This window comes from Peromyscus maniculatus, chromosome 15 (genome assembly GCF_049852395.1).
Source record: "Peromyscus maniculatus bairdii isolate BWxNUB_F1_BW_parent chromosome 15, HU_Pman_BW_mat_3.1, whole genome shotgun sequence".
NCBI classification, from domain to species: domain Eukaryota; kingdom Metazoa; phylum Chordata; class Mammalia; order Rodentia; family Cricetidae; genus Peromyscus; species Peromyscus maniculatus.
The window spans coordinates 71,875,417-71,888,636 of NC_134866.1; the positions used below are offsets into that span (position 1 = coordinate 71,875,417).

A 13,220-nucleotide genomic window follows, 5' to 3' on the forward strand; every position below is an offset into this window, starting at 1 on the left:
TTCTTAGTTCTTTTCAGCTGAAAACAAATCATTATGCCAGCCCCTTAGTTCTCCAGTGTGCAGATTGGGACTTTGTGGTTTCCATAAACTATGAGCACCAACTACTATAACAAATGTCTCTGTGCCATTTTCTATTCTCTCTCTCTCTCTCTCTCTCTCTCTCTCTCTCTCTCTCTCTCTCTCTCTCTCTCTCTCTCTCTCTCTCTGTGTGTGTGTGTGTGTGTATCCTATTGGTTCTGCTTCTCTAGAGAACAGATTGCAATGTAATATTTAGAGCAATTACCATCTGAACCAGATTAAAATAAATTATTAACTCTTGACATATTATGGCTGAAATCTTCAAACGGTGAGAATTTTTCTGACCGTTTATGCAGGAAAGAACCGTTAACAGTAGTTCTAGGTATTGTTTCTGTCAGCTCCAGGCATGTCAGAGCCTTTACCAATTACATGCAGCTTCAGCCTTATTTCTCTGAAAAGAAGGCAATTTCCTTTTACAAGCATGGCTGTCCCGAATACCTTGGGTGCTGTTTTTAATCCTAGCTGGCACCAAGAGTCACAAAATGAGGTAGCTCATTTCAAATATTTTCCTCATGGCTGTTCTGTTTCCCCATTCAGGAAAAAGATTATTGGTTACCATGGTGATCAGCTTCCACAGCATTCCATTCTAAGTAACTACACAGGTGCAGTGTTACTCTACATTCTTTACTGTAGTCCCCTGAAGATCTGCATGGTTTCCCAGCCTGTTCTCTGTGACTGCTGCTTAAAATGTCCTACAAAACAAAGTGCAGCCAGGTAATTTTTTGAAAGGCACTATATCCCAGGAATGTTAAAAAATAATAGATTGCACATCAATTTCCTCTAAGTGTGGGATCATTAGGATCAATTCCTCTATCCTATTCAAGCCCTCAACAGCACCTGACTGGGAACCTTCTGGAATCTTCTTTTTTAAGCCTAAGATTGTATTTTATTTCTCTGACCATACTTGGAAAATCAGCAATGAGATTACAATAAAAATCAAAGCAGGGAGAATGCCAAGAGATTATTTTCCATGTTCTCAACATAGTTTTCCTAGGGTAACTCTTCAGTCTCTCTCCCTCTACAACTCACGAGCCATTCTATTTAAAGAAAAAAAAAAGTATGGATGCACTCAGATGAGTGAATCTGCCCTTGGAGAAGCCAAACACCTATTCTCCCACGCTTGAGGCTGTTTTATACTATTTTAATTGAGAGTCCTTTGAAAAGACTTTTCAACTACTCTATTTCTATTGAGAGCAAGACTGGTAATAATAATAAATATAATAATAATAATAATAATAATAATAATAATAATAATAAAAGATGGCTTTACACAAGGCAACACAAGTTAATGATGGCCTGGGTGTGCTAATTCATGGAGCATGTGGACTGAGACTTTTAGCATCCACTAGAAAAAAGTTTTTCTACTTTTTCATTCTGTTCTTATCATTACTGTTACTTAGTTTCTTAATTATCTGTCTTAAGTTAGTTTCTATTTTGGGGGAGCTATCTATGTATTATTTCTGCTTATGACTTCATTTGAAGTGGCAGTGGTATTTTGTGATCAAAAATAGGATACTCCAGCCGGACAGTGGTGGCGTACGCCTTTAATCCCAGCACTCGGGAGGCAGAGGCGGGTGGATCTCTGTGAGTTCAAGGACAGCCTGGGTTACAGAGTGTGTTACAGGAAAGGCACCAAAGCTACACAGAGAAACCCTGTCTCGGAAAAAAAAAAAAAAAAAAAGATACTCCGAAGGGAATTGCTATTACCTAATGTTAGTCAATTAGAAATAAATTCTGGCTTTAACTCCCTTTTCTGTGATTTTCTTTTCTAGCTCATGAATGACTTTTCATTAAAAGACACCCGTCTCATGACACATCTATGAACATCCCATTGGAGGCTACCATCTCCTGCTAAGGGCATGGAAGTAAACTCAGAAACTGAAACAGATGCCTTCGCCCACAGATTCTAAAATCAGAGGGTATTCATAAACCGCCCCACAAATTTGAGAGCATAGTGGGAAACAGGAACTGTTAAAAAAAACTGAAATGTTACTGAAGTACTTTCTTCCTCTTCCGGTGAGAGAAATTCATTCCTTTCTAAGAAGTTTGGTACTTTAAAAACAAACAAACAAACAAAAAACAAAACAAAACAAAAACAAAACAAATTAGAATTGGAATTTATGGTATCACAGCCCATTTAGGGGAAAAGATATTTACTAATAGATGAAAAGCCCTATAATGGTTCTCTGACTCCTCTCAAAAGTGTATAGGAATTGTTTCAAGGTAGGGGAAGAAAGGCATTTATATTTCTGAGGCCATGTCTCAAATCACAATTCAAGGTTTTATTTACACCTTTGGCTATATACATTATATAACTCAACTATTTCCTGATATGTGAATCACACACAAATGGGAAAGAAAAAAAATCGGCCAACTATAGTTAGAATTTACTAGAATAAGAGGCTGCAATGATCACATACATTTTGAATAATTATATCACAGTGAACCATCAGATTTATGTACAAAAAGTTTGCTCCCTTTCAAGTGACAAGAGGCAGCTGAGAAGCAACCCTGCCCTTGTGAGGAGCAGAAACTGAGGAAGGGCTGGTATTCTAAAGGCACAGAAGCAGCTAATAGACTGTCTTGGGAGTTGGGTAAAAAATCAGTTTGGTAAAGAATACAAATGGGAGGAAGTTGTAATCATAAGCTTGAATGAAGTGTTTGAAATTAGCAAATTAAGAATTAATAACACAGAGAGAAAGACCCAGAAAGAGAAAATTAGTTCAGAAGGGAAGTGGTTTTAAAATTTTTTTATTTTTATTTTTATTTTTTGCTTTTTAGAGAGCAATAACAATTTGCATTTTAATTTGCAGGGATCAAAAGATGACATTATGTGAAGAATGGCAGTTTCATTGTTTTAGTATTTTATATTTAAGTAAAAATCTCAATTTGTCTGAAATTTAGCAGTTACTATTGGTATGATGATAACACATATTAGACAAACTGGCAAGCAGCTATTTGCTTTTCATTAGCCTCTCATTATAATGCTTAAAAAGCCAATAACCCTTAGTTACCACCCACGTGTGAGGATCGGAGCTGGGATCCCTAGCATCCACATAAGTGCTGAGTGGGATGGCATCCCACCTGTAATTCCAGCACTGGAAAGGCAGAGACCAGAGGCTCAGAGTAAGCTGGCTAGTTAGATTAGCCCTACTGATGAGTTCGGAGTTTAGCTGGGAAAGAGACCCTCACTCAAGCAATAGGTTGGGCAGCAATCAAGAAAGACTCCTGACATTAAACCTCTGTCCTCCTCTCGTCATGCACATATATTCCAGCACACGCATGCATGCACACACACACACACATGTATGCACACACACACACACATGCATGCACACACACACACACATGCATGCACACACACACACATGCATGCACACACATAACAAATATATAATTGTGAGAAAAAAAACCTCTCAGCGTTTTTAATATTTCAAATTCAGAGCAAGATCATAATTTCATAATGTGAAGATAAATGACCAGGCAGTCTGATCAGTTGCAAATTGGTCCTAACAGTTTTTGCTGGTGTCCTTCAATCTTGGGTTCCAAACTCAAGCAAGAAAATGTCAATGCAAAAAATAAAAAAATAAAAAAAGGCAAATTCGCTGTTCCCCAATTCAGAATCATGTGTTAACATTAAAAACCACATGAAGCAGGCAAGCACGTGATATTCCTGTAATTGTATTGCTGAAGGGGGTTAGGGTCTAAATAATCACAACAAAAACCACTAGTCCTGGCAGTCTATAGGATTTTAACTTCTTTTGAACTGCATTGGTATTGATTTATTATTTTTCTGAGGACAACTTCATGGTTTGGTAATACCATTATGTCCTGGATTTTCCAGGTCACTTCAGGTGTTGAATATTCTGTTTAGTGTCAAATGACTTTAGCTTGTAAAACATGATCACTGAATTTATAGAGTTACTGCCTTTAGCAGTATGCAGTAATTCTATTTCTGGACCACGATTGTCAAGTTAAATCAAATAAAAGTTAAGTCCAGCCTGTGAATCTATCTAGTAAAAGGCTATCTTAGGATAATGAGACCACTTTAAAACTTTATGATTTTAAAAACATGATTTGCATGTATATAGCTATAAAATTATGGGTGGCTAATCATTCTTGCCATATAGAAAATGAAAATGTGCTTGAGAGTTATTGTGCTTATAAGACTCAAAAAAGTAACCCTAATGTATGTTTGTGTTAATTAAAAAGGATTGGGTGAACAGACCTTTGTTTCCAGAGTGTAATTGATATTCTTGGTAAGTCAGAACTGAAGGGATTCACTGGCATTTGCGATGCTGCAGATCGATAATTACCTGAGAGATCTAAGTTTTACTTTAATGAATTTGATTCATTATGCTATGCAGAACCATGGCTATGTCGCGAACGGCAACATTTAAGTATTTGGGAACCCCCTCCGCTTTAATTACTATCCTTTGTAACAGGAGGTTTGTTCTAACTCCACTTTTAAGTCCATGGCATCAGGAGGGGGTAGTTTAAAAGTTGCCTATGCTCAGAATGGTATTTCTGACTCCTAAAATGAACGGTGATGTCCCGCAAGTCTACCAGTAGCGATCACTCTCCCTCCCACGTTCCCCTGCAGGTTGGGATGTGAGCAGCCCCGGGGGATGCTGCTGCAAACCCAGTGGGAGAGGGAGACAGGACATTACCGGCGACACTTCGGCACGGTTGCTAAGAGTGATTCACTCGCGTTTGGCACATGTGTGCCAAGGGAAGCTCCTCCCGCCGCTTCCTTCTCCGAGCTCTCCTCCGTACCGTCTCGGGCGCTGTGGCCTTTCAGGAGAAGCGGGAGCAGGTGAGCACACGGCGGCTCGCCCAGCCCTCCTCCCCCACGGCGCCTTCCCTAATTTAGCAGTACTTCCGGCCGCGTGACATCATCCCCCGCACAGGGTGACGTGAGCGGAGGGTGACGTGGGTGCGGAGAGGAGCGCGCTGACGTTGCTATTTAAAGGTCCTCCTGCGGGGAGGATGGAGACACAGCGCGAGCACCCGGCGTGCGGAGCGGAGGAGGCCGCGGCGACCCAGAGCCAGCGCAGGAGCCGAGCGCGCTGCCCGCCCGCCGCCGCCGCAGCCGCCGCCGCCGGCCGCTAGGGCAGGGGAAAGAAAAAAGGGACGGACCGACGGACCGGCCGGCTCCTTCCCTCCGGGCTGGTTCCCCCCCGGGCGCCCTGGTCCGAGCCGGGGCCCCGCCTCCGCCGCGCCCCACCTCCTCCGCCGGCCTGCGGCGGCGCCGCGGCTCCGCCCCCTCGAGCCGGGAGGGCCGCGCGCCCCGCCCCGCCCCGCCCCGCCCCCTCTCCTCCCGCTCGGCTGCCGTGCTCGCCTCACGCCGGCGGCGGCGCGGACCGGGAAGCGGCGCCCTCCTCGGCTGCGCTCGGTTCGGAGCCGCTGCTCTGTGCAGGCGGAGGAGGGCAGAGACGGGCGCCAGGCCGCCCCCGGGGGCCGGCGGAGGCTGCCGCTGAGGGGAGGCGTGAGGAGGCAGCGGCGGCCCGGGGCATGTGAGGCGGCGCGGAGCCGGGGAGAGAGAGACCGAGCCCCGGGGTTGGGGGGCCACGAGCCGCGGCTGCCGTGCCTCGGGCGAGCCCGCGTGCCTGCCTCCCTCCGCCTCGGCGCGCGGCCGCCGGGAGCTGGTGGTGGTGGTGGTGGTGGCGGGGGAGGGGGCTGGGTGCCGGGGGCCGGCGCGGGGCTGGGTTCTCTGATTCATTCATTCTCCGCCGTCTTGGAGCCCCAGGCCGCCGGTGCTGCGAGGAGAGGCGGGAAGAGGGGGCGGCCGCGAGCCGGGGGCTCCATTGTGCTCGGCGGGGGCCGGGAAGCCGAGGGAGGTGGGCTTGGGCCCCCCGCGCTGCTCCCCGGCGGCCGCTGCGCCCCCAGCTAAGCCGCCAGCCTGGAAATGGCTCCGCTGCTGCTCCTCGAGAGAACGAATCGATCCTCCCCAGCCTTCTCCGCCTGCTCTCCACCTCCTCCTCTCCGCTCCGAGTCTTAGGAGGACGAACATTTCAGAGGACAGATTCCAATGTGGTGTGCCGTGCACATCGCGAGCGGCCGGGCTTTGCACTTGGAGATTTTTTTCTATAGATTTTTTTTTTTTTTTTAATGTAAGCGAAGGGAGACAGTGGCATTGCTGCCCGTAAGGATTTTTTTTTTTTAATTAAAGTGCACGTCGCGTTGGGTTGCACGCTCCACCCCTAGGGACCTGGTGTGGTGAAATTTGAACCCACCGCCTTCAGCCCAGAGAAGGCCGAGTTACCTGGCTCCCTGGAGTGTCGAGGGGACGGGAGCGAAATGACCAGCGAACTCGTTTTTTATAAGACTCGGTGAAGCTGGGTTTTGCGTTTTTCCTACATGTACACCTGATTTTGTGGAATAGTTTGAGTGCTCCATTCTCCGCGCAACCTTTTTCAATTCTCAAACAAGCCAATGTTTGAACGCTTTGGTATCAGCGCGAGTGAAATCCTTTTACCGACAAGAACTAACTGAATTGTCCGCGTCGTTGAATTACCTCCGGAAAAGATCTCGGGGGTGGAAAAAGCAACCTACGAAATAACAGACGGAGACAATTCCTTGGAAGTTATTTCTGTAGCCTAGGAGCAGAAACTTCAGAGCAAGTTCTCATTGGGCAAAATGGGGTAAGGATTTTGTGCTTATCACAGCTTTAAATCTGTTGATACGTGTGTGAGTTGAGCGGTGGTGGCGACTGTTTTTAAATTCTACCCCTTGTTAAACGGGCACTACTTTAAAATATAGAGATTTTATTTGTATTATTGTAGAGCGACACCAGAGGTCCTAATTAGAGCGTGTAATGTTGTTTGTAACTCCAGTTATACATAGTCTTATTAATGATCTATATGGAGACAGTGCACTAGCCTACCCTGTACCTCTTAATTGATCATATCGCTGTATAGGTTACCAAAATCTTGCCATCTTAGGTTTGGTTGACCGGTATCAAAGAGAAGAGCTACCCACATTCTTCCAGTACTTTGTAGAAACAATCAGTTGCACAAAGGGACGATTGTCATGAGTAGTTAGGCGACAGTCCTTGAAACTGATCCCTCGGAAGTTGTTGCCCGCACTGCCCTGTGTTTTATCCTTGAACATCGGAAGCTAAATGCACAGCGTTAGTTTACTGGGCGTTAAAACGCAAATCTCAGTGTCTCACTGTTGCGGTCTCCACAGTGTGGTTGCTGGAGAGAGAGCGAGAGCTTTTGGTTGGAGGAACTTGGTCACTTTTTCTGCCCTGCCCTTTTAAGCTCAGACCTTTGGCTCGTGTCAGCCGTGTCAGATTTACGTCTTCAACAGAAGCCAGCCAAGAGTGCATTTTCCAAACTTTTCAATCTAAACACTGCAGCTTAATAAAATGACGGGAGCTTTTCTTTATTTAAGCTGGAAACCCGTGTTATAGGAGTGGTGATCTATTCATTTCTTTAGTGTGTTGTCCACGCTGTCTCTGAATTCTTCCTGTGGTCGAATTAACTGATAAATACGTAGTTGGGGGACCAGGTTTGGAATGATGGATTTTGAAATTCATTGTGATGGTTTATTAGGAGCACACACCTTAACGTTCTGGAGGAGTCCCTTTTTTGTTCTGGCAGTTAAAATTTGAAGTTTATTAGCTTATACAACTTTGAAAATGTAGGACACGTGTCACAGGAGTCCTTCCTCAGAAATTAATTAAGAGTTGCTAATTATATTTAATACTTAAATGACAGGGATAAGAATGTAATTAAAATACCTTATTCTATTTCTGGTGTTCCTAGTAGCTTTAGTGTCCTTCTGCAAATTACTTAACCTTTGTGGATGGACTGTATTCTCATGTGTAAAATAAGGAGTATGAAATTTTTTTCTAACTTGTAAAAGTGAATTTTCCCCCTTTCCTCATTTAATAGTCAGCAGTTGGCCTTTTTTCTTCTAAACTGTTTAAGCACTTAAGCTAGGAAATAAGGTTTGGAAATGTTTTGAATCAGTTGCATGAATTTTTCAATGAGAATTCTAATTAAACAATACTAATATTGGAAACCTTTGAAGTATGGTTTCCCTTGATTATATGCAGGCCCACAGTTTAAAATGTGTTGTTTAAGTCATGTTGGAGTGTCACGTGCACTCGTACCTACACTCAAAATCAGGTGGCAGTTTTTCATCGAGAAGGCTGCCTTCTCCAGACTGGAGTGGCAGTGTCATGGAAGAGAATCAGTTTTCTGTGTTTCTTACATTACAAGAACGCCCACTGTTTTACCAAGTGAAGAGGGAGATTAATTTAATGCTAAGGGAGACTAGTGTTGGAAATATGAATCTAAGCTACTTACATGAAACACATTTAGACACAACATTTGTTTATAAACAACTCACTAGCCTTTTTGTGAAAAATACTTTTAAGGGACCGGAGAGATGGCTCGGGGCTTAAGAGCACTTGTTGCTCTTTCAGAGGACCTGGGTTCAATTTTCAGCACCCACATGGTGGTTCACAACCCTCTGTAACTCCAGTTCCCAGGGTTCTGATACCCTTTTTTGACCACTGCAGGTGCCAGGCTTGCAAAGTGGTGCTCAAACATACATGCAGGCAAAACACCGATACACATAAATTAAAATTTAAAAAAGAGAATAAAATAAAAATTTAAAAATAACATATAAAATAAGGCTGTAATAGAGCCTTGACTTTGGAGTGCTATGATCTGAGTTTGCACCTTCAGAATTCAGGTGCCAAAACTTCATGGCCAATGTGATGATAGCTAAGTATTAAGAATCTAGAAAGAAGGGCTGGAGAGATGGCTCAGCAGTTAAGAGCACTTATTTTCCCCCAAGTCTGTTTGGGAATGTGGCCCTTTCTTATTGAGGGTGCCTTGGTTTGTCCGCATTGTTGAAAGAGGAAGGGCTGGTAGAAATAAAGAGAACATCGTACAGCAAAGGCATTTGCACAAGTTTCTACCCTATGCAGGTGAATAAGCACAGCCTTCTGGGCCTCTTTGAAAATGAGTTAATATTATATGACCTTGAAAGTTTTCCCAGGCGGTCCTAAATTGTCTTACGTGGACGAATATCCAGAATTTCACGTGGATAAGGAAGTTTATACATTACAGATGGGTTTTTGATGAATGTTAAGTTATAATAGGACTTACATTAGATTTAATTGTAGGTATAATTAAGGGGTAAAGGACTTGTTAACTAAAATGAATGACTAGACAGGAAAAAATGAGCCCTGTAATACTGGTTTATGAGCTGTGGAAAGGAAGAGAACAGCTGAAACCAGCAGCTGGCAGAGTCTGGCAGAGTCGCACACACCGCGTTGAACTGGAGTGAGGTCAGCCCAAGTATGGCTGTGGGAACATCGGTGTGTCAGACTCCTTACAAATAAAGACGATTGTGTATGTAAGATGAAACCCAAGAGAAGCTCCAGCATCTCAGTGAGGGGTTCCTGTCAGGTTGTGTGCCCCCAGGAGTATACCAGGATGTATGTACTTAGTGAGCCTGGAGCTCTCCGAGAACACTCGAGAAGGCAGCCCCCATCAAGTCACTTCAGCCAGTTGTTCTGAGCTGCTTTTTGTTTTTCCTTAGACTCTGTTAAGAGATAGTTATGTACAAAATAGGAGTTTCCCTGCTAACGGATGATGAGATTGTTTTGTTTGTTTTTCTGATATCTACCGACTCTGCAGATTTTGAGCCTTTCCTTTTTGCCTTAAGCGCTGGAAGAACGGAAGTGGGTGCTGCTACATTGTTGCCTGGGGGGCTTCTTTGCTGAAAGATGGGAAACTGAGGCTGGTTTTGCTTACGGCTCTAGGGATGGTAGCAAACGTGAACATGTCAATCCACCATCACAGTAGGAGTGCACTCTGTAAAGGCAGCCATCTTACTATTCCTCACAGCTGAAGCCCTCAGGTCTCTGTTAATTTTACCACACCTCCCGCACCAATTGTGTGGCATGTACTCAGCCGGATGTTGTTGAGTTTGTAGGTTAGAACTGGGGAGTCATGGTTAGAGTAAGATGGGAAACGATGAAAGAGCAGTCAAGTGGAGCATTTGTAGAAGCACACAGTCTGTTCGCTGCTCCAGGAAGGATAAAAAGACTTCGGGGCAGGTGAGTACAGCTAGGCCTTGTAGACAAGTTAGAGGGCATTTGGGTAGAACAGTGATGGACAGAACACTGCAGAAAAGCCTTGCTTGCGTGGACTCCTTTGGATATAGAGGAGTGAGTCTCCAGAACTTTATCCAGGACCAGGTGAGAGCATTGTAGGCCAATGAAAGACTGGGTTATGCTATAGACTGGTCTTTAAAACGTAAGAGATATGACCCAGCCTGGTGTGGCATGCCCTGCACATCTGGTCCTTAGAAAACAGAGGTAGGAGGGTCTGAAATTTGAGGCCAGTCTGGGCTGTAAGAAAGAGCCTGCTTTAAAAAAAAAAAAAAGCCAGGCGGCTGTGGCGCACTCCTTTAATCCCAGCACTAGGGAGGCAGAGGCAGGCGGATCTCTGTGAGTTTGAGACCAGCCTGGTCTATAAAGCGAGTTCCAGGAAAGGCACAAAGATACACAGAGAAACCCTGTCTTGAAAAACCAAAAAAAAAAAAAAAAAAAAGCCAGACAAATTTAAAAATATAATATATGACCCATTGGCAGCCATACATTTTTATGCTGTGACCTAGTACTCTTATATTTAAATGATAAAATGACACAAAATAATATTCTTACTTTATGTGATGTAGTCTGATCGTTTCTATTCAATTATATTCCATTTCATTTTCAAGAAGAAATGACAGGGGAGACCCACTACTTAGATTTAACAAACCGTGGTAGAAACTGGCAGCTTGAAAAAAAACGCTGTTCCTGGTGGTACGATGGGAACCATTTCGGGACTATAGAAACACCAAGCTAAAACAATGAACTCTGCTGGGTAAAGGAAGTGAATAATTGGACAGGCGCCGGGAAGTTCCGACGTGGAGAGGGAGTGGTTGGGAAGCGTGTCGGTGGCCGTTAGAGTGGGGCTTTAGAACTACAGTTTTCAAGTTCAGAGGTAGAAATGGTGGAAACTGCATGGTGTGCTCAAAGGAGTCGGCACTCGCCCGTACTGAGGGGGCTGTGAGAATGCGCCGGAGAGTTAACGAGAGAAGCGGACTGTCCTTGTCCTGTGTTGCTTTGTGTTACTGGCAGTCAAGATTAAAAGCCATTAACATCTCAGGAGAGCGGACCTCTGTTCTGCCGTTTGAGTTTTCTGTCTTGGATATTGCTAACTGAATAGAACAGAAGAATGAATCCCAAATGTGTAGTATTGTCTGGAATCGTGAGTTCCTGCTATAAGGTTTAAGTGACTGTTTTAGGTAGCCCTAGTGTGTGTGTGTGGTTAAGACCCGTCTAGTCAGATGTAACGTGCAGGCTTTTGTTTGTGTTGCTTGTTTTTTAATACCTTAGCATTTGTGGCTCATACACTTCGTGGTGACAGTGCAGTTCACAAGATACATTGTTTGTAGAAGAAACTAAGTTTTCCTGGAGGTCAGGAAGACTCTTTCATCTTTAATTTTTTTTTTTAGCTGAGAGATTTTGAGGTATTGTAAGAGTTCAAGTTAATTACAGAAGAACTTGCATGTAATAAGGGTAATTGTAGGTAGGTTTAATCTGTGTATAAGAATTGAGAACGAAACAAACAAACAAAAATTCAGATCTTTTTTGTCCTTGAGACACAGGGTCTTGCTAAGTAGCTCAGATTGGCTACCCCAGAGTACTGGCATTATAGGTGTGTACCACCACACCCCGTAAATGAATGGTTTTATAGGAGTGTAGGTGAAACTCAGCAGCGAAACCCAGTCAGCAGTGTACGAGTAAAATTGTGTATCTAGAATCTTTCTTTTAGGTCAAAAAATCTTAAAGTTTACAGTGCACTCCCTCCTTACCCCAGCCCCTCCTTCCTTCCCTTCCTCTCCCCCCTCCCTTTCCTTCTCAACTCATCTTATGTATGAAAGAGGGTTATCGTGTAGCCCAGGTAGCCGGGACTGTGACCCATAGCTTGCTTCCCCAGTCCCTGAGTGTTGGGAGAGTGCTCCTGCACTCAATTCATACTTAGTGATACTCTTCCCTAGCCATTAATCTAACATGTTGGTCCATTTTGTCTTCCTAAGGTCTAAGGAAGGAGGGGGAGAAAACCAAACCTTGTTCCTTGTTCTTGTTTTTTATATAATATTTTTGAGAAAAGATTGAGTAATTGGCATGCTTATCTTTTTAGTATTTTGACTTTTTTCTCTACTTTCATTTTATTTATCTTATTTTTAAATTTTCCAAAAATCTTAAATCTATATGGCTTTTGTATAGCAAAACAATTTTCAACACATAAACTGACTTTCATTTATACTTAACTATCCTTTTCTCTTTTTAAGGTAGGCTGATCAAATTTTTCTCATTTTTTTCTTATTAGAAAATAAAATTGTTTGAAATCTAGAAAATGTCTAATCAGTGTTTGATCCTTGTAATATGGTTAACCCCTGCAGTCTTTCCTGCTTCTGAAGAGTCATCTTAATCTCTGTAATTCCTAATATTATTGTAAAATTGACTCTGCCCTAGGAGTATCTCTTTTTTTAAGTGAACATGTATGTGTGTAGAGTGTGTGTATGTGTGTATGTTTGCATGTGTTCAGGAAAGGTGTGTGTCTCTGGGTGCACATAATTGTGTTCTAGTGTGCTTGTGGAGGCCTGAGATTGATATCAGCATCTTCCTTGATAGCTCTCCACCTTAGATTGCAGTAGAGTCTCTTGCTGAACCTGGAGCTCCTTGTTTTTGGCTACCCTAGCTAGCCAGCCCGCTTTAGGGATTCCTTGTCTCTTTGTCCCCTCCCAAGTTCCGGGACTATCCCACCCACCTGGTTTTCACATGGGTTCTGGGCATTCAGACACCACACTGGGCTTCCCATTTGCCGTCCAGCCTTTAACCCACGGAACCATCTCCCTAGCTCTGGATGTTTTCTTTCAGTAGTCAGTAAATCATGAAGAGCTCTTGCATACTATGTTTGAAATGGAAGGGTTAGTACCAAGTCCTGAGGCAGAAAGGTTGTAAGGATTGACAGCTTTTTGTAAAATTACCAAACAAGAATTAGAATGTAAGTGAAACGCAAAACAAAAGCTATGTTTTAGAATCGTGGATAGCGTGCAGTTTT

At 43.6% G+C, this 13,220-nt stretch overlaps 1 protein-coding gene across 3 annotated transcripts in view; it reads left to right on the top strand.

Moving 5' to 3' along the window:
* Positions 1-666: 666 nt before the first annotated feature.
* Positions 667-13,220, top strand: part of Homer1 (homer scaffold protein 1) — a 117,434-nt gene continuing 104,880 nt past the window's right edge. Inside the window, exons 1-2 of one of the 3 annotated variants that reach the window (XM_076552071.1) lie at positions 667-792; positions 1,851-2,094. Coding sequence is in view for 2 of the 3 variants with exons in the window: in XM_006981776.4 (XP_006981838.1) it covers positions 6,718-6,722 (5 nt within the window). In the remaining variant the exon portion in view is untranslated. Of the gene's footprint in view, positions 793-1,850; positions 2,095-5,911; positions 6,723-13,220 lie in introns of those variants that run through there. The other 2 variants (XM_006981776.4, XM_006981777.4) reach the window with 2 other exon arrangements.